General features: G+C 43.0%; 1 protein-coding gene across 2 annotated transcripts in view; it reads left to right on the plus strand.

Annotated features, from left to right (window-relative positions):
- LOC132762992 (connector enhancer of kinase suppressor of ras 2-like) overlaps positions 1–21,560 on the plus strand; it is a 433,687-nt gene that overhangs the window by 344,940 nt on the left and 67,187 nt on the right. For both annotated transcript variants that reach the window (XM_060756293.2, XM_060756292.2), the window contains exon 14: positions 3,457–3,491. In XM_060756293.2, coding sequence (XP_060612276.2) covers positions 3,457–3,491 — 35 coding nt within the window. The remainder of the gene's footprint in view (positions 1–3,456; positions 3,492–21,560) is intronic.

Below are 21,560 nucleotides of genomic sequence, written 5' to 3' on the forward strand. Positions count from 1 at the left end.
GCTTTCGTATGATATTGTTTCTTGCACCCACTTTTTGCTTGATATTTAGGCAGTGCCTCTTATAGGTCAGAGCACAGTCCAGGGTAACTCCCAGGTATTTGTGTGTGCTGCAATGCTCCAGTGGGATTCCAGAAGCAACCAGAAGGAAATAGATGAAACAAATGAAGAGCTCGCCCTTCCATCTCCAATCCATCAGAGACCTCTCAAGTAGTGGCCATATTCTTTTCTTTCCAGGATGCTGTCTCAGCAAACTGGCAACAAGCAACATTTTCAGCCTCATACACCTCTTGCAAAAGAGCATATTTTTTTTGCATTTGGAGGTGCATCCACATTATAGAAGTAATGCATTAATTACTTAGGTTGTTAACTGTTTTTATACTGTAGCACTGAATTTTTGCTGTTCGTATTTGTTGTGAACCGCTGTGAGTCGCCTTTGGGCTGAGAACAGTGGTATATAAGTAAGGTAAATAAATAAATAAATAAATTTTAGCCTGCCACTTTTGGACTCTCGCTTGCTGAGGTGTTCCAGCGAGTGTCTCTGTAGATCTCATGTCTTGATGCTATGGAATCATGGGAGTTATACTATTATAGGATCATTAGTCTTCTTTGACTCGCCAACTCCCAACATTCCATAGCTTTGAGGTATGAAAGTTAATGTGGTGTCAAACTGCATTAATTTGGTAGTACAGATGTACCCAAGGATACAAAGGTGCATTTTGACATTTATGCATTGTCACACTGACATTTTCACATTGAGCTCTGAACCTGTTGTACTCCAGAGCAGGAAATGTTGAAGCTGTTTGCAATGTATAATGTAGATTTCAAAGTACGATATGTATGTATGTTTAAAATGCAGTAGCTATGTGCCGAGTGTAATGTATTCTTGTGTGGAAAGAGTTAACTGAACCATGGAGGTCATCAATCAAGTGTATAGAACAAATGGATGCAGCATTGTGTGTCATACGTCACTCTGGAATTCAAGAGGTGTGGACTAGTACTGATAACAGTTCATGTGTTTGCAATGTTATGATCGGACGGTAAAGAAGCAAGTTTACAATGTGCTGAGTGTTAAGTAGCTTCTAATGTATATAGCTGTAAAATAAAGTAGTTTATAGCCTAAGATAGCTATGATTGATCTGTTCCTGCCTTGCTGTGCTGCCGATGCCACTGTCAGGAAACACCTCTGTACTTAACCACCACATTCCAGTCCAATGTAAATCAGCAAAAAAGTTTATTGAAGAAAATATAAAAAGCCGTTCAGCAAAAATAGTAGAAACGTCTAAGTCTAAATGTATGAAATAATCCACAAGATTCAAAGTTATAGAGTTGTATCAAAAACTAGGAATGCAAAAGAATCAGGAAACACAAGGCAGCATAAAATTCAGTACACAAAATTCGGGAACAATCCTTTAAACTTGGAAGCATGGAGGATGAAAAACTGGAAACAAGAAACTATAATTCCCTTAGCAGGTTTGATTAGGACTTGGCAAAATGGAGTGTGTGCCGTAGTAGGCTGTTGCCTCAAACTCCAAAATTGATTAGACTCCTGAAAAGTCCCTTTAGTCTCTCTAATAAAGCCATGAAATCACATTGTCAATCTGAGGGTCAAATTAGGCAAAATTTCCATTATTATGGAATCATTTTTCATTCTTGGTATAATTGGAAATGTGCTGAAATCTTTTTGCTAAAAACATTCGAGAATTTGCAAACATGATAGAAAAGAAGGCTTTGTTGATACTTGCTCCCTGATTGTGAAGGTTAGGAATCTGGTGGTCCTTCCACCTGTAAACAGAGGCATCAGGGTGTTTTGTGTAGCTGTCAACCTCTGCAGCCTGAAAGACAGTCAAGTAGAAAGTTTAGGTACCACTTATGTGGGAGGCTAATTTAACTGATTTATGAGGCCATAAAAATCTCCAGCAAGCATGCAAAGAGTGAGGAAGTACTTCATCAGTATCACAAATGGATGGTGAAGTGACAGCTCCCCTGGTGGCCAGAATACCCTCATGAAAAGCTGGAATGTTAAATAGCCTCTGAGTATCTATATATGTTGTGCGTCTATGGCATTGAATGTTTGCCATGTATATGTACATTGTAATCTGCCCTGAGTCCCCTGCGGGGTGAGAAGGGTGAAATATAAATACTGTAAATAAATAAATAAAATTAAATTATCAATCCAAGTAACCTTTTGAGTGAATGTTCAACAAGGACAGGGGAGTTTTCTATTACATTTTAGATCATTTTAAATGTAATCGTGTTTGATTTGGAACTTGCTTCATGCTTTAATTATATAGTTATTCAATTTTACCATAAGTCACCTTGAATCTTAACTATTAGGCCTGGGTAACAACGGAAAAATTTGTTTCTAAAATCGATTCGTTTTTTGGGGGTTTTTGCGTTTCGAAATTTTCCTTTTAAAAAGTTCGATATTTACGAAATTTCGTAAATGGTAAAAAAATAACGAATCGATTTCTGAAACAATAACGAATCGATTCGTTAATGGCGGGCGCGACCGCGAAATACGCTAAAAAACCTCCAAAAACTTCTGAAGCTTCCCTCTCCCTCTGTTGTTGACTGTTGGTGTGATATTATAATTTTTTTTCACTAATTAAACCATAAAACTGGCCCAGACATGTGGAAATAATAACGAAACGACCTCGGAACAATAACGAAACGAATACAATAACGAAATACGAAGCATTTACAAAACGTCTTTAAAAATTCGTTTTTTAAAAAAATTGCTCCAGAATGGTTCGTTATCGCTTCGTAATCAACAAAATTAACGAATTATTAACGAATTACGAATTAACGAAACGAAACCGCCCAGCCCTATTAACTATGGAGGTAGAAGGTAGCATAAGTAAGTAAGTAAGGCATAAAATGCCAGTAAATAAGTAAACTTGACGAAAGTGGAGAGTTTTTGTTTAAAACAAGAGAAAATTAACAGAACACCAGCAAGTTTTGAATAAATCCCACTTCCAATGGCCCCAGAGCAATGTCATGGGAATGGCCGTGATACTGGACAATCGAGGTGGGCCCTTTCTTCTTGCTGCTCCATGGGTGACTCCAAAGCAAAAAGCTTTGTTTGGACATTCCTAGTTTGATCTTTCGTATTCCTGCTGCAGTTTAAAGAACTAATTTTTGTTCTCCTCCCCAACAGACTTCCAGGCTCTTTTTAAAAGGCAAAGGGGAAACCAGTCACCCCATCTCTGTACACGCCGCATTGCAAAATCAGAGTTTTGTTTTTAATGGCTCTTGCAAAACCTTTCTTCAAACTAAATGCAGTTTTTCAGTTTCCTTCCCCTTAGAAGGAACAACCTGCTGACTTGTGTTGTTTCTGTGACCCTTTTTTCTCTCTCTTGCAGATAAGATAGTCATGTCAGAGAACTCTTTTTCTTCTTCCTCCTCCTTTCAAAGTGCGAAAACATCACTTCTTTCTCTTTCTCTTCCTTCTTGCAGAGGGCAGGAGACACCATCGCTGGAGATTCAGAAAGGTAATTTTCAAAAGTATTTCTCGTCCTTTTGTTTCCTTTTTCAAAAACTTTTGCCAACTTTGCTTGAGATGTTTTGTGTTTGTGGAAACTGTGAAGAGTTTGCCATATCACACAAAGGATACAACTAGCAAACTTTAAAACATTTCTGAACCGTATAATTTGTTCATTGCATAGGAAAGAGAAGATACAAACAAAATCTCTGTGCAATTAATATTTTAAACATATAACAAAATAACAAATAAAATAAAATAACAAAAAAACAAATAAAATAACAAAATAAACATATATGTGTTTTTAAAATATTTATTTTAATATTATATATATAATATACATTATATATATATATATATACACACACACACACACACACACGCCAGTTACACTTCAGTCTTCCAAAAACACACCTCTCTTTTCAGATGGTTGGATTTAAATCCAAAACTGCATTTAGGGACAGAGCTGTATTTAGAGATCTATCAAAAGCAAATGGAACGTAAAATTGCATTGATTTCTGTAAGTCTCTTCCTAGGAGGATTAAGCCTGGATCCAACCCAAAGATGCTGAGTTGGATCCAGGCCTAGCTAGTTGGACTAGAATCCTTATGAAATCAGACATTAAACCAGGATTTAACTCAACTCACATTAGAAATGGAAACGAAGTGCCACTCATTTACTTTCTATGCAACCCATTTCCTTCCTAAATATTTAACATTTTTCTCCTTCCATGATGACTTATAGGGTGGGTTTTTCAGGTTTTCAGGAGGGAAGCTCACTATTGACTATGATGGCTAGGGCTGATGGAAATATAGCTTTATGATATTTGGAAGGCTACAAACATTTTTTCTGCACAGAAAAATAAAGTTTTCTGTCGAAGAAGTACACATTATTTTCACAGAATACATCCTGAATTGTTTATAGTCGGCCCTCCACTTTCACTGGATATTAGTGGCACAGAACCCTCACAAAAGTGCCAGTCTGCAAATAAGAAGATTGGGGGGGGGGGGTAACATTAGAGAACACCTCTACGAATCTCTAGGTTCACCAGCATAGAATCAACTTTCTGCAGGATCTAGAATTCCTAAAGATGTGTACTTGCTCGGAATCTGTAGACCAGGGGTCCTCAAACTAAGGCCCGAGGGCCGGATACAGCCCTCGAAGGTCATTTACCCAGCCCTCGCTCAGGGTCAACCTAAGTCTGAAATGACTTGAAAGCATACAACAACAACAACAACAACAACAACAACAACAATGCTATCTCATCAGCCAAAAGCAGGCCCACACTTCCCACTGAAATGCTAATAAGTTTATATTTGTTAAAGTTGTTCTTCATTTTAATTATTGTATTGTTTTTAAGTGTCTTTTGCACTACAAATAAGATATGTGCAGTGTGCATAGGAATTTATTCATGCTTTTCTCAAATTATAATCCGGCCAACAGTTTGAGGGACTGTGACCTGGCCCTCTGTGTAAAAAGTTTGAGGACCCCTGCTCTAAACCCTCTAGCACAGTGGTTCTCAACCTGGGGTCCCCAGATGTTTTTGGCCTTCAACTCCCAGAAATCTTAACAGTTGGTAAACTGACTGGGATTTCTGGGACTTGTAGGCCAAAAATATCTGGGGACCCCAGGTTGAGAACCACTGCTCTAACACAAGCATGAGCAAACTTTAGCCCTACAGGTGTTTTGGACTTCAACTCCAACAGTTCCTAACAGCCAGGAGATTGCTAGGAATTGTGGGAGTTGAAGTCCAAAACTCCTGGAGGGCTGAAGTTTGCCCAGGTCTACTCTAACATGATTCTGTGACCAACTGCTACAGAAGTTGACAATTAGAATAACAATGGAGGATCTAGAGATTCTTAGAGAGAACGTTTTAATCCAATCCATGAATAATCAAATCTGCAGAAGTCAAATCCGCAAATGTGGAGGGCTGGTTATATAGTCTTTTGAAACTGTCGAGCTTTGACTGACAATTTTTTTTGTTCTTGCGTAAAAAGAGGTGCATCCCTCATAGCATGGACCCATGCCTATTATAGTTTTTTTCTGGCCCTGTTGTAGATTGCTTTGGAATGGCTGCTGTAGACTCAACACAGTCCTGTCCCTCTCTCTGCCTCCTCTGTGTCATCCCTGAAATCTTAAAGCCTGGGATGTTCTCAACCAACTCCTGAACCTCCCAACCTTTGCGTATTCTTGGTGGACAAAGCTATGGGTTCACACAGTTGGTTCCTTACCCTTAAACTACTCCTTAGCCTTTGGTCCACTGTAGAACCTTCTCCCTTCACCTCTACTGAATTTCAATTCAGCTACCAGTTCTCTTGATGTGTTGTCGAAGGTTTTCATGGCCAAAATCACTGGGTTGCTGTGAGTTTTCCGGACTGTATGGCCATGTTCCAAAAGCATTTTCTCCTGTCATTTCACCCACATCTATGGCTGGCATCCACAGAGGTTGTGAGGTCTGTTAGAAACTAGGCAAGTGGGGTTTATATATCCGTGGAATGTCCAGGATGGGCGAAAGAGCTCTTGTTTGTTGGAGGCACGTGTGAATGTCACAATTGGCCAACTTGATTAATAGGCTTGGTTCAAAACTCGTTTCAGATGTAGGGGGCACTGGTGGTTTGATTCTAAAGTCAATTCCAATTTTCACAGAAAAAAATGTTCAAAACTTTTCAAAACTTTCGAGATTTCCGAATCCTTTCGTTAATGGTTTGAAAGTGTTATTTCCAGTTTCATTGGGTGATCTTTACTTTGAAAGTAGTTGTTTTACTCCAGAAGCGAGGAAAAGCAAGCGGAGGAAATTCCTTCCTTCTCTGGTTCAAAACTAGCTTCTCTGGCTTTAAAACTGGCTACTCTGGCTTGAGCAGAGGCCAGGAAATTCCTTCCTTCTCTGGTTTAAAACTGGCTTCTCTGGCTTGAGCCGAGGCCAGGAAATTCCTTCCTTTTCTAGTTTAAAATTGGCTTCTCTGGCTTGAACCAAGGCCAGGAAATTCCTTCTCTGGTTTAAAACTGGCTTCTCTGGCTTGCGCCGAGGCCAGGAAATTCCTTCCTTCTCTGGTTTAAAACTGGTTTCTCTGGCTTGAGCAGAGGTCAGGAAATTCCTTCCTTCTCTGGTTTAAAACTGGTTTCTCTGGCTTGAGCAGAGGCCAGAAAATTCCTTCCTTCTCTGGTTTAAAACTGGCTTCTCTAGCTTGAGCCGAGGCAAGGAAATTCCTTCCTTCTCTGGTTTAAAACTGGTTTCTCTGGCTTGAGCTGAGGCCAGGAAATTCCATCCTTCTCTGGTTTAAAACTGGCTTCTCTGGCTTGAGCCGAGGCCAGGGACCAGAAGCAGGGAAAGGCTGAATCATTTCCAACTCACTTCATGAGTCGTAACAAAAATGGCGGAAAAAGCTTTGGAAGGGCAAAGAGACTTTCTGTTTTCTTTTAAAAAATCAAAATTGCTTCAAAAAGGTACATTTTTGACTGCATACCAAATTATGAAGATTCTGACAGTACCTAACCATGCCTATTGATTAGCATTGAATAGCCTTGCAGCTTCAAGTTATCTTGGAAAATGCCATCTTCTCCTTTGCCTCAAGCTACAAAATCGTTTGAGACAGCTCTGATCCCTCAGTATTCTTGACTGTACTGAATTCCACTTTTCTACCTCTTGTAGAAACAATATCTCCACAATTCTGGCAGTCCTGCAAAGGTTAAGTGTTAACAAGTTAAACGTGGGTTGCGCCTTTCTCCATATTTGCATCCCCGAAGAAGCACGTAACCTTGTTTTATCTAGTGCTGAAAAAGATTTCATCTACGGCCCACGTTCCATCTTTGCACAATGCATACAGTGAGAAGGGAGGTCGATGCCTTTCAACGCCGGCTTGCCCTTCGGAGAGCTTTGCCTTGCCACTTCTTTTAAATGGGTGGTGCAGTCAATCATAGATCCATTAAGGCAGAAAGAAAAACATTTGGTATCGAGCGCTCGGGGCCTTATGTTCCTTCTTATGCTCAATGTCAAAAGTTGAAAAACCAAACTGTAGGCTGAGATGGATGCTTTATCAGGCCCAGTTTTATCGCTGCAGCTCTGTCGGGTTTTCTGAGCAGATTCAGGTTCTCTAAGGGAATGGCTGTGCTTTCTGATACAAAGAAAGGAAACACAAGAGTTTGTGAAATACAGTACGGCTTTTGATAGAAGTCCCGAAAAATCCAGTTACATATTCTCAGCCTCGAGTCAGGAACTCTTCTCTGTACTTACTTACTTAGGCCGAGGACTACATTGTCCGAGTAGGACTGTCCTCCAAGATCGGTGTAGTGGCAGTGGGTTCATAGGTGACAGTGGAGCCCTATTCTTGACCTGCATGTTCTCCCACAGTGAGGGCATCAGTTTCCAGGTGGAAGGCGGTCCCATTCAGGGTTGGCTTGACGTGCCTTCCTCTTGGCATGTTTCTTTCTTTTACCCTCCATTCGTGCGGCTTCAAATTCTACAGCACTGCTGGTCACAGCTGACCTCCAACTAGAGCGCTCAATGGCCAAGGCTTCCCAATTCTCTGTGTCTATGGCAGAGTTTTAAAGGTTGGCTTTGAGCCCATCTTTAAATCTCTTTTCCTGTCTTCCAACATTCTGTTTTCGTTCTTGAGTTTGGAGTAGAGCAATTGCTTTGGTAGACAGTGGTCAGGCATTCGGACAATGTGGCCGGTCCAGCAGCGTTACAGTGCTGATGGTCTTTGCTTCTTCCAGCACACTGAGATTTGCCCACCTGTCTTCCCAAAAGATCTGCAGGATTTTTCGGAAGCAGCGCTGATGGAATCGTTCCAGGAGTTGCATGTCTTCTCTGTATTCATCAGTTGTATGTAAACCGTGGTCACAGATATCCTGGTTTGAATGTATTGTCGAAGGCTTTCATGGATCGAATCACTGGATTGTGAGTTTTCTGGGCTGTATGGCCATGTTCCAATAGCATTCTGTCCTGACGTTTCACCCACATCTATGGCAGGCATCCTCAGAGGTTGCGAGGTCTGTTGGAAACTAGGAAAATTGGGTTTATGTACCTGTGGAATGTCCAGGATAGGAGAAAGAACTCTTGTCTGTTTGAGGCAAGTGAATGCTGCAATTGGCCACCTTGATTAATTTAATCAAGATTTAATAGTCTTTCAGCTTCACTGTCTGGCTGCTTACTGCACGAATCAAGGAACATGAAAGGCACTACAGAATAATTCAGCCAGAGAAGTCAGTCATAGCAGAGCACTTCATGAACCAACCTGGACACAACCTGTGGAATAATTTCCAGGATGGGAGAAAGAACTCTTGTCTGTTGGAGGTAGGAGTGAATGTTTCAATTGGCCACACTTAATGGCCTGGCAGTTTCAAGGCTTCTTACTGCTTGGGGGAATCCTTTGTTTGGAGGTGGTTAGCTGGCCCTGATTGTTTTTTATCTGCAATTCCCCTGTTTTGAGTGTTGTTCTTTATTTACTGTTATGATTTTAGAGTTGTTTTTTTTTAATATTGGTTGCCAGATTGTGTTCAGTTCCATGTTTTCCTCCTTTCTGTTGAAATTGTCCATATGCTTGTAGATTTCAGTGGCTTCTCTGTGTAGTCTGACATGGTAGTTGTTGGAGTGGTCCGGCATTTCTGTGTTCTCAAATAATATGCTGTGTCCAGGTTGGAATCCAAGAAAGTGTTGTCAAGCAATTTAGAATGGCTGTGGATTAGGCCCAAGCCATCGTGGGTTGCCTGGTGAGAAAAGAGAAGCCGATATTGCAAAATAAATCTCACCAAGTTGAAACAGAAGCCACCAAGATGTTTTATTTCATTCCAGCTGGAACGGATGATGATTGCAGTAATTATGCCAAACAAATCGTCATGTCTGCTAGGCAGGTAAATACAGAATATATAGATTTCAGATTCAAAAGTTTCCATGCCCACTCCCTGAGCCAGCTTCGTTGTGATTGGCTGTGACGTTGGCAAGCCAGCAGGATAGCCAATGGTGGCCTGAGCTCTGCTTTGGCCTCTCAGCCAATGGGGTGGAAGGGAGGCAGGCAACAGGAAAGCAATGAAGAAATGTCCAGTTGACTGGTTTTAAATGACTAATGTTTGCAAAATGGCCCAGTGATTGTGTAAGCCCTCGAGCTGGACAGGGTTTATTGTTTAAGTTCCTTGGAATCATCATCTGTAGTCTGGCCTAAATGGCCAGGTCTTTTGTTTTATCATCCGGAGATATAGGGTGCATTGATGAACTTTGGAACTGGTTTCGGCCAGCAGGGCTGACATAATGGAAGAAGCTGTAGTAAAGTCCTAATTCCTCACAGACAGGAAATCACCTTTGGTGTTGGTGGATCAAGATGCCCAGAAGTCTTATCTCCAGATGGACTAGCCTTGTGCCCTCCGAGATTTGGCTGATAAGAACCCTTTGTTTTATTGTCTATGCAAATGGGTGTGGTGAAACCTTTTGTTATGGGATTAGTTGCTCAGGAAGCATGAGGGGACTTCCTGAGCTAGGTGAGTTGCTGGATTTTGAAAACCGTGGCTTTTTTCATATTTCATACATACACACATATAATGGGAAAAGGGAACATACAAGGAAATCATAAGGGATAAACCATGCAAGGTCAAGGGAGCCCTGTCAGACCTCCCTCCACAGTCCACCGAAGGTTCATATAGTTAATATAATAAAAGTTCATAAGAGTTCCAAAGTCCATGAAAAGTTGATTGGAGATTTCAAAAAGTTCATAGAATGTCCATAAAGTGTGGATTACAGGGGCCTTGCCATGTGGGGCCATGGGGCCACGGAAAGAGCCTTAGGTCCCCACATAGGAGAGATAGGGGATTATGGGATCATTCTAACCTGGTGTCCTTGGTAAAACGATGAATTCCTTGGTTTAGAACCATCTTATACAGAGGCCTGGGGAGGGGGGGGGATCACCTCTGATATCATAAGGATTCCCCCAGGCAAAAAGCAGCCAGGCTTTGAAGCTGCAGGACCATTCAATGCTAATCAAGGTAGCGAATTGCAACATTTCATCGGTGGGATATTGAGGTGTGTGTCATGGTCGGTGTGGTGTCCTCACAGGTCTTCCAACTTTTCCTCTTTGAATCCTCCATCCTTGAGTGGGGTCAACAAGTATCCGATTTGGCGGCTCCTGCTTTTCTACATCCCATTTTATTTATTTTAATGGGAAATGGAAATTGCCTCCTTGAAGAGGCACGGAGACAAAACAATCTTGGCCTTGGATTATGAATGCGTCTGCCGGTCCCTGCTGCGTTCTTTAAACGAAACAGCTCTTTCCTTTAAAAAAAATCATTTTTGCCCTAATTAACATTGTGTGCACTGAAGAAATACTGGCATCATAATTACGTAAATGTTTGTCCTTATTGCTGGCTTGATGCATTTATTTCAAAGATCTGCATGCGCTTGGCTGTTTAAAATGAACACTGGCTGCTTATTCTGAATGTGGCAATCAGAATTTTATTACAGTTTCTTTATGAACACCACTTGGAAGCTAATTGGACATTATACACACCTTACCAATATTTCCCAAGAGTTCCTTGCCCCTTCTTTGACCCTACATTGAAAACCAAGGAGCCAGCCCTATCATTAGGCAAGGTGAGGCAGCTGCCTGGAGCTGCAGATTTTAGGGGCTGTCACCAGGAGAATAGAATCCCAGAGTTGGAAGAGATCTCGTGGGCCATCCAGTCCAACCCCATTCTGCCAAGAAGCAGGAAAATCACATTCAAAGCACCCCCGATAGAAGACCATCGAGCCTCTGCTTAAAAGCCTTCAAAGAAGGAGCCTCCACCACACTCTGGGGCAGAGAGTTCCACTGCTGGACAGCTCTCAAAGTCAGGAAGTCCTTCCTCATGTTCAGGTGGAATCTCCTTCCTTGTAGTTTGAAGCCATTGTTCCGCATCCTGGTCTCCAAGGCAGCAGAAAACAAGCTTGCTCCCTCCCCCCTATGACCTCCCCTCACATATTTATACATGGCCATCATCATGTCTCCTCTCAGCCTTCTCTTCTGCAGACTAAATATGCCCAGCTCTTTAAGTCGCTCCTCATAGGACTTGTTCTCCAGACCTTTGATTACTTTAGTCGCCCTCCTCTGGACACATTCCAGCTTGTCAACATCTCCTGGTGGTGCAGTGGGCTAAACCCTTGTGCCTACAGGACTGCTGACCAAAAGATCAGCAATTTGAATCCAGGGAGTGAGTTGAGCTCCCATCTGTCAGCTCCAGCTTCTCATGCAGGGACATGAGAGAAGCCTCCCACAGGATGGTAAAACATCTGGGCATCTCCTGGGCAACGTCCTTGCAGATGGCCAATTATCTCACACCAGAAGCGACTTGCAGTTTCTCAAGTCACTCCTGACATGAGGGGGAAAAAACCCATCTTCCTTATACTGCGGTGCCAAGAATTGGACACTGTGATTCCAGTTGTGGTCTGACCAAAGAATAATGGACCATGGGTAGTATGACTTCCCTGGATCTAGACACTATACTCCTATTGATGCAGGCCAAAATCCCATTGGTTTTTTTAGCTGCCGCATCACGTCCTTGGCTCATATTTAACTTGTTGTCCATGAGAACTCCAAGATCTTGTTGTCCACAAGGACTCCAAGTAAATTGATAGGGACTGTATGCATCTACACTATAGAACTCAAGCAGTTTGGTGCCACTTAACCGCAATGGCTCAATGCCATGGGATTCTGGGAGATGTAGTTTTACAAGGTACATCCTTCTCTGCCAAAGATTGCTGGTGCCTCACCAAGTTACAACTCCCACGACTCCATAGCATTAATTCTACAGTGTAGGTGCACCCAAAGAACAAGACAATGTTCTTCTCATTCCAAGTGACAGGGGACACTCAAGGGTGGTTGATGGGGCAAAGGGCCAAATACATGTTTCACAGCAATCTCCTCGAGCCTTGTGCAGCCATCTCCTATTGCTTGCTGCCTGAGGGCCCATCTACACAGTGCCTAAAACACAGTCTTTCCCATGTTATAAAGAGGGGTGGCTACATGACATTAGTGCTAAATGTGCACTGATTCACTGCAACGGCCAAAAAACACAGGATTAAAAATGTCCCACTTTATCCCGATTCTGCCCCAAAAATTTGCATATTTGCATCACTATATATCCTTGCACTCAATGAAAAAAAAACATGATTTTCTTCCCCTTTCCGCCCTCCATCTTGTTCCAAGACCTGTGAGGACGGCAGGGGAAGAAACCTGCTCTCACGTCCTGGAATTTTTTTTTGTCCTCCCTTTTAAACCTATGTTTTCATGCTGTCTGGAAGCGCCCTGAGGCAATGCTCTCATTTTGCCTTACTACGAGGCTCGGCCTGCTCCTCCTCCTCTTTTGCTGGCCCATGACTCACTACACTTTCCTTTCTGTGGCAGGGAAAAACTGAAATGCCACTAGCTTTGGCAGAGAGAAGAAATGAATCAGATTCAGGTTTTTGGGTTCGCCCTCCCAAGCTCTGTTCCTTCATGATCCACAGCAGGTTCTACCAACCTTGCTTTCTCAGCACTCTCCACCCAGCATCAATTTCAGATTACTTACTTACTTACTTAGGTGATCCCTCATTGGCCGAGTAGGATAGTCTTCCAGGATCAGTGTTCTGGTGGGTCCGTATGTGACTGTGGAGCCCTATTCTTGATCTGCATCTTCTTCCGCAGTGAGGACATTGGTTTCCAAGGCGGTCCCGGTTGGAGTTGGCTTGATGCGCATTCCTCTTGGCATGTTTCTCTCTTTCGTCCTCCATTCGTGCCTCTTCAAATTCTGCAGCACTGCTGGTCACAGCTGACCTCCAGCTGGAGCGTTCTCAGTGTCTATGCCAGAGTTTTTAAGGTTGGCTTTGAGCCCATTTTTAAATCTCTTTTCCTGTCCACCAACATTCAATTTTCCATTCTTGAGTTTGGAGTCGAGCAACTGTTTTGGGAGACGGTAGTCGGGCATCCGGACAACGTGGCTGGTCCAGCAGAGTTGATGGTGGAGGACCATCACTTCAATACCAGTGGTCTTTTTTTCTTCCAGCACGCTGACGTTTATCTGCCTGTCTTCCCAAGAGATTTGCAGGATTTTCTGGAGGCAGCGCTGATGGAATCGTTCCAGGAGTTGCATGTGACGTCTGTAGACAGTCCATGTTTCACAGGCATATAGGATTGGGAGGACAATAGCTTTATAAACAAGCACCTTGGTGTCCCTACGGATGTCCCGGTCCTCAAACACTCTCTGCTTCATTCAGAAAAATGATGCACTTGCAGAGCTCAGGTGGTATTGTATTTCGGTGTTGATGCTGACTTTGGTAGAGAGGTGGCTGCCAAGGTAGCGAAAACTTTACTCCATTTCCAATTAGTTGGATTTCTTCTCGTAGCTTTCTTTATTCATTAGCTCACTGCTTAATGTTTATAGAAATCTGAAAAGCAGCAAGCATTTATGGAAGCAGGAAAATATGTTTCTATAAGACTTTTCATTCAAACTTTTCAGTGGCAAACCATTGCTCTCCCAGGGCCCGTCCAGACAGTATCTTTATTCCAGAAGTTTCCACTTCAAAATGGAGGGTGGCCAAATGATGTCTCCTGAAAACGCAGGAGCAATCACTACAAAGGTCAAAAATGCGATATTTTGAGGTGTGGGAATATCCCGGTTCTGTCTGGAAAATGCAGATATTCGAATCTCTGTATGTCCCTACACTCAGAAAATATGGGATTTTTTAATGTTGGTTTGTTCCTGGGTTATACATGTCAGTTCCTTATTGAATGTATCCGAAGAACATGGCAACAGTTGACTACAGGGTGAAAACTTTATCCTGGCAAGAGAAACTTCATTTTCCACATGTTTAATGAAGTTTGTGACACATAAACAAAGTTTTTGCAATGTGATCAACTTTCCCCATGTTTTTATGATAAAGGCAATGAGGAACAGACACGTATGTATAACCCAGGAATATCACCCTGTTGTTCCATGCCACAAGTACACCACAAAACCTGTCTGCACAGATGTCCAGGCAGCCTCTAAAAAGTGGTAATAATATCTAAGTTCTGTTCCTGGCTTGAAAGTATGTGTTCCTGTTTGATTGAGTAGTACTGCCTTTGTCCTACTCCACAAACTTTGTTTGTGTGCCATAAACTTCATTAAAGGTGTGGATGGCAAAGTTTCTCATGTCAGGGCAAAGTTGTCACCCTCTAGTCAACATTGTACACCTTTTCACAATAACAGCAATCAGGACAGACATGTATAACCCAGGAACAGCACCCCGTAGTTCTCAGGCACAAGTACATGGCCAAACTTGTCTGCACAGATGGTGTCCTAAATTGCTCTTCAAAAAGAGCCTTTAGACAATGTTGAAAGTAAAAGAAAAATCCTTTACTTCAGCAAACACAAAGGATAAGCAAATGCAATTGAAAAGTGCAAAAGAAAGCAAGGAAGTCTTAATCCAGACACAAATTAAAGTCTCTTGCAAAGTCCCAAAAGAAACACCAGTCTTCCATCAGACAGCGGGCAATGAACTAAGTCCTTAGCAGCAGACACAAAGCAGATTCCATTGGAGTGAAAACATCAGCATCAGGATCGTTGTTACCAGCGAAAGCTGACTGTTCCTGCCTCTGATTTATAGCTCTGAATTCCCCAGGCAGGAGGTGCTAGGGCGTCTCCCAATTAGCTCAGTGTTTTTAGCAGCTATTCTGGCTGAACACGGTCTATGCTCTGTCTCTTTTTGTCTCTCTAAAAATGTGGGCACTTTCAAACCCTCATAATCTGATTTTTCTTCTCCCTCCAATTCCTGAGCACTTCCCTGCTCCCCTTCCTCTTCCAAAGATGAGGAATCCCCAACAGATGGCCATGCAGGCTCTATAACCCAGGAACGGAAGTTATACCATGATTCGCATATTCACATATTTGAATCTTAAGGGTTTTTTTTTTAAGTGCCAAAATTTCCAGCCAATGTCCCACGGTGGCCATCTTGGGGGCTTGCAAGATCCCAGGTCAAAGCAGTAAGTGTGGACAATGGAGGCAGAAATATAATAATAATAATAATAATAATAATAATAATAACAACAACAACAACAACAACACTTTATTTGTACCCTGCTACCATCTCCCCAAGGCACTCGGTGCAGCTTACATGAGGCCAAGTCCAAACACAACAATACAAGCAAGAATAACAACAATACAAGCAATTAAAACAAAAACATAGACAATAAAATATACAACATTATCAATAAGACAACACACAATTAAAAACAGTGGGAAGGCCAAATGTAGAGTTAAAATTGGAAATAACTCTGGGACATGGATGAAAAGGTGATACTGGTGTTTGTGGAAGGGCATACGAGCAGATTTAAAGAAATGTAAAGTGCTTTGGAGGACAAAGTGCTATGGGATCATTATTCCGGGAAGGCACACTGGAACAGCCACGTCTTCAAGCTCCTCCTGAAGATTGCCAGAGTTGGGGCCTGTCTGATGTCTTTAGGGAGTGAGTTCCAGAGTCAAGGGGCCACCGCCAAAAAGGCCCTCTCTTTCATCCCCACCAATCGCGCCTGTGATGCTGGTGGGATCGAGAGCAGGGCCTCTCCGGATGATCAAAGGGATTGTGTGGACTCGTATACAGAGGACCAAAAAGTCTGTATGTGGACCTTTTCTCAGATCCTGGGTTTTTCCGCCTTGACTAAAACCCGCAGTTTGGTGCTGTCTGGAAGCACCCCCAATCTCCAATATCCTGACCTAGGAAACTCATGTGCCACATTTCCATAACACAATAAGATGGGACATTGCTATGCCATAAGCCTGACGACTCTCAAAAGGAGGAATCTGTAACTTAAGCAGTGCTTAGTTGTGACAAATAAAAGAAATTGAAGCTGTAAAGGCCAGTGGAAAATGTCCGGGTGGAGAGAAATAGTTGTGTTTTGCCTTTTCTCTGCTTTTCTCCTGATGAAAAGGAATGGAATTCCTGGGAAATGTTGACTGCAGGTGGGGGGACCCCTTAGGCGATCCTTTCTCTTTTATAATGACAAGTGTTAACTGTTGGTTTTTCAAAGAAGTGTTTGAAAATAATACAGCTGAAAGAGTAAAAGAGTCAAAGGGAATCATTTCAGGGCTTTGGAAAACATGTCCTCTGAGGAACGATGGAAGAAATTGATGTTTAGCCTGGAGAAGAAAAGAACAAGGTGGGGAATGCAAGCACTCTTCAAATACCTGGAGGATTTCAGCCCAGAAGAGGGCAAAGGCTTCTTCCACCTCATATCCTGCAGGACTACATCTAATAGGGTTAAGTTGCAAAAAGCTGCTTCTGTCTTAACACGGCAAGAAAATTCTAAGCACGAAAGCAGTATTTGACAAGGTACTTTTGGACCTTCTCCTTTCAAGTCGAGGCTGAATGGTCATCTGTCAAAAATGCTTGAGCTCAAGCTCCTTGTACATATTAGGCTTGTGCCTTTCAGCAGGACCTTGATCTGTTTCTCCTGGCCCAGTTTTGGGAGACTCCCGGATCTGTTTTCACACACCTCCTGAAAATGGGTGGGTAACCAAATAGCTGCCACCGAAAAATGTGACTAGATCCGGCCCATTGATGGCAATGGGAGGGCTTCCCGGCTCCTATACCTGTCATTTTTAGGGCTATTGGGATGAAAATGACCACACTTTGAGGATACATCAACCACTATATCACTTCTTTCTTCATCTAACTCCGTATCTAATGTTGCAGTTTCTGGCTCCTCTGTCTGACTTTGAAGGCCTGCACTATCCAAGTCAGATTTCTCATCATTCTCCTGACTTTAATATTCCCACTTCAAGCCCCAGGAAATCCCACAGGCAATTCCACAATCCTCTCTAAATCATCAGTGAACCCGTCAATTTCAAGAGCCTCAGGCTATACTACAACAGCATCCAACTCCTTAGCTAATGTTGCAGTTTCTGGCTCCTCTGTCTGACTTTGAAGGCCTGCCATATCCAAGTCAGATTTCTCATCATTCTCCTGACTTGAATCTTCCCACTTCGAGCCCCAGGAAATCCCACAGGCAATCCCACAATCCTCTCTAAATCATCAGTGAACCTGTCAACTTCAAGAGCCTCAGCTGTACTACAACAGTGTCCAACTCCTTAGCTAATGTTGCAGTTTCTGGCTCCTCTGTCTGACTTTGAAGGCCTGCCATATCCAAGTCAGATTTCTCATCATTCTCCTGACTTGAATCTTCCCACTTCGAGCCCCAGGAAATCCCACAGGCAATCCCACAACCCTCTCTAAATCATCAGTGAACCCGTCAACTTCAAGAGCCTCAGGCTGTACTACAACAGCGTCCAACTCCTTAGCTACTGTTGCAGTTTCTGGCTCCTCTGTCTGATTTTGAAGGCCTGCACTATCCAAGTCAGATTTCTCATCATTCTCCTGACTCTAATCTTCCCACTTCAAGCCCCAGGAAATCCCACAGGCAATCCCACAATCCTCTCTAAATCATTAGTGAACCTGTCAACTTCAAGAGACTCAGCTGTACTACAACAGTGTCCAACTCCTTAGCTAATGTTCCAGTTTCTGGCTCCTCTGTCTGACTTTGAAGGCCTGCCGTATCCAAGTCAGATTTCTCATCATTCTCCTGACTTGAATCTTCCCACTTCGAGCCCCAGGAAATCCCACAGGCAATCCCACAATCCTCTCTAAATCATCAGTGAACCTGTCAACTTCAAGAGCCTCAGCTGTACTACAACAGTGTCCAACTCCTTAGCTAATGTTGCAGTTTCTGGCTCCTCTGTCTGACTTTGAAGGCCTGCCATATCCAAGTCAGATTTCTCATCATTCTCCTGACTTGAATCTTCCCACTTCGAGCCCCAGGAAATCCCACAGACAATCCCACAATCCTCTCTAAATCATTAGTGAACCCATCAGCTTCAAGAACCTCAGGCTTTACTACAATAAGTACAATATTACTGAGCTTATGTGTTGGTCTCCCCAATATTGTAGTTAAGAAAGAGAGACATCCTCAATCCTTTGCATCAAATAGCCCGGTGCTTTGACTGTGCCATTTCATACCACTGATAATGCAGTGAAAGACACAAGGCATTTCATTAAATTATTAAATCATGCCCTGCTAGAGGAAAACCCAGCAAAACACGTCTTTTGACCAGAAATGCACGAAGTCATTGGCATTTTTGCTCAGTAGCCTCCAGCCCTAAAGCAGCCGGAAGAAAAAGAAGAAAAAGCAGTTTCTCGATCGCAGCTGGGTCCCCTTCACCAGCGCCTCAGGCTGCTGACCCTCAAAGAACGCCAGCTGTAGCCAAATCAGCAGTCGGCTGGCTCTTTCGCTCCTGACCGCTGCTGAAGCCAGGAAAACGCAAGAGAAGCAGAGAAAGAGAGAAGCAACAGATTTGGTGGCACTCAAAGCCTGGCTTGAAAGCTCACAGCTCTGTGAACTTGATTCATTTATTTTGCAAAACCATTTCTGCTGCGTGGGTGAAATACGCAAGACCCTGCAGATGTTGTTAAACCTAAGGCACACAAGCCTGACGTGCACAAGGCAGACTTCATATCCAGCACAACCCCTGGCCTATCAACCCACCATCTCCTACAAAGATTGGTTTGTCTCCCACATGATAATAATTGGTTTGTAGCACCCCTGCTTCTCAGGAAGCATCCATACACCATCTGGTCTTTGGGCAACTTGTAAATAGGCAAGATACTCTCTCAGGGCCCATCTACACAGACCTTTTATCCTGAGAGGAGTGAACCAGCTCCGTGGTGGTTGCATGATGAATAGAGCCCTTGGCAGCTCTGCGAGTTAAATGACTGAGCTGCTTAACTTGCTGACCAAAAGGTCAGTGGTTCGAATCTGGGAAGTGGGATGAGCTCCCGCTGTTGGGCTCAGCTTCTGCAAACCTAGCAGTTCGAAAACATGCAAATGTGAGTAGATCAATAAGTACCGCTCTGGCGCTCCATGAAGTCATGCTGGCCACATGACTGGTTTTTCAGCTTAGAAATGGAGATGAGCACCAACCTCCGGAGTCAGACACGACTAGACTAGTCAAGGGGAAACAGTTATCTTTACTTAATATAAGTCACAAGTTGCTTCGAATGTTCCCCATGACTCCAGAGCAAACCATGACTCCAAATAGTTATGCCCCTTCCTATTTGGGATGTGTCTATGGCTGTTTTACACTGCTATCACACTTTCCATTGGCATGGCATAGGCTCTGTGTCAGGGATTCTGGCAGACTCGCAGTCTTACTGTCTTCAAATAGTACTTTGGGAACATATATACAGTTTGTACAACAATTATATGTCCTATGACATTTATGTCATAGCTTCAATGGACACTCTGTTTAGAACTAGTTTGGTTCAATAGTGGAAATTTGTGGGAAGGCTTCATACTGTTACAGACTACTTGTTTTTTGCTTCCTTTTGCATCCAAATTCTTTGTCAAAGAACTAAAAAAGAACCCAGTGTGGAAAAGAGAAGTGCCATGTGTGTTTGGCACACTTCAGCATTTGTCCTGCAGCAGCGATATTCATATTACTTTCCAAGAAAGAAAGCTACAAAGGAGACATTATTGGACTCTGCATTTACACCATGTGGATATTTACTTTTGCAGCTATCAACAGGGATGAATTACTCAACAGCCCATTTGGGGTACATCAACTATCTGACAGCTTACAGGATCTTGCAAAGCTATATGAGTCTAATGACTCAGAGCCACAAGGAGGAAAGGAAATCCCTTGTAAAAATGCCCAAGGATTATCATACTTCAAACCAACATCCAGAGCAGAATGTAGTTTAATTTCCAGACCTCTCCAAAAACTGCAATACCTTCTCTTATCAATGTCTCAAAATGCACATTTCAGGCTTAGAATGGACTCAACAGGTACGTTTAAGATTAAAATGAGCAAAAAGAGATCTAATTGATGGTTTTTGTTACTCTCTTCCTCTTGGCCGTCAATCTATATGCTTGCCCTAAAGGAGAAGGCAAAGTGAATAAACTCCCTTATGCAATAGATACTCAAGGATGCTAACACCAGCTGTATTTGAGAGGTCAGATGGAGAGACCTAAATAAATGTCACAGTTTACTATAAAATTAAGGGTAACAAGGATCCAAACTTCACCAGAACCTCTTTGGGGATTTAATTTTTGAAGACACACACACAAAACCCCATCTACAGGTATTTCCAATGCTGCAGACGGTGTGGCTTCTGTCATAGCTTTCCCTTGGACCTGTGCCAATTTGCAGCTATTTGTTATCACTGAACCCTTGATTACTTGAGGGGCAGCAAAGTACAAGATGCTCATATGAGGAAGCCTTCTGCTATAAATAGCCAACAGTCTAAGAGAAAGAGAAGTGACTGAAAGGTGTCGAGAGGGAGGGGGGAGAAGTATAGTGTAGCCTACATTCTATATGGTTGTCTGGTAGTTGTGCTTTCAGGGTAAACCTTGCCCCGTTTTGTGTCCTGGCTTTTGTTGAGGGCCCTGATCCATTGTTTGGGAGCCTCCCAAAATCAGGAGAGTAGATATTTGTTTTCGGTTTCTTGCTTTGAAAATTGGACCATTATTGGGGGAGGGAGCTTCCCACCTACTAGTTCCCCTTTCCGACATGCACTTCCATTCTTCTTACCTGGCTCCTGCTGTTTCTACTTTAGAGTAAAAGGCACTCAGCTGTAGGCACTAGCAGGCATGCATGCTTTCCGGGCCTACCTGCATGCCATGCCACACACACACTCTCCTTGGAAAGAGAGTGCGTGTGTGGCATGGCGTTTAGGCCCAGAAAGTGTGTGCCTATCAGTGCTTTCAGCTGAGTGTTTGTTACTCTAGAGTAAGAGGTGCTCAGCTGCATGCACGCTCCAGACATGGCTGCATGCCATGCCACCACACTCTCTCCTTGGAAAGAGAGTGTGTGTGTGGCATGGCGTGCAGGCCCAGAGAGCATGTGCACCTATCAGTGCTTTTCAATCCTAATTTTACATTCCAAAGCAATATCAGCGCTTTCAGCTGAGTGCTTCTTACTCTAGCGTAAGAGACACTCAGCTGCGTGCACGCTCCAGACCTGCCTGCATGCCATGCCACACACACACTCTCCTTGGAAAGAAAGTGCATGTGTGGCATGGTGTGTAGGCCCAGAAAGTGTGCGCACCTAT

This window comes from Anolis sagrei, chromosome 10 (assembly GCF_037176765.1).
Source record: "Anolis sagrei isolate rAnoSag1 chromosome 10, rAnoSag1.mat, whole genome shotgun sequence".
In the NCBI taxonomy this organism is placed as follows: domain Eukaryota; kingdom Metazoa; phylum Chordata; class Lepidosauria; order Squamata; family Dactyloidae; genus Anolis; species Anolis sagrei.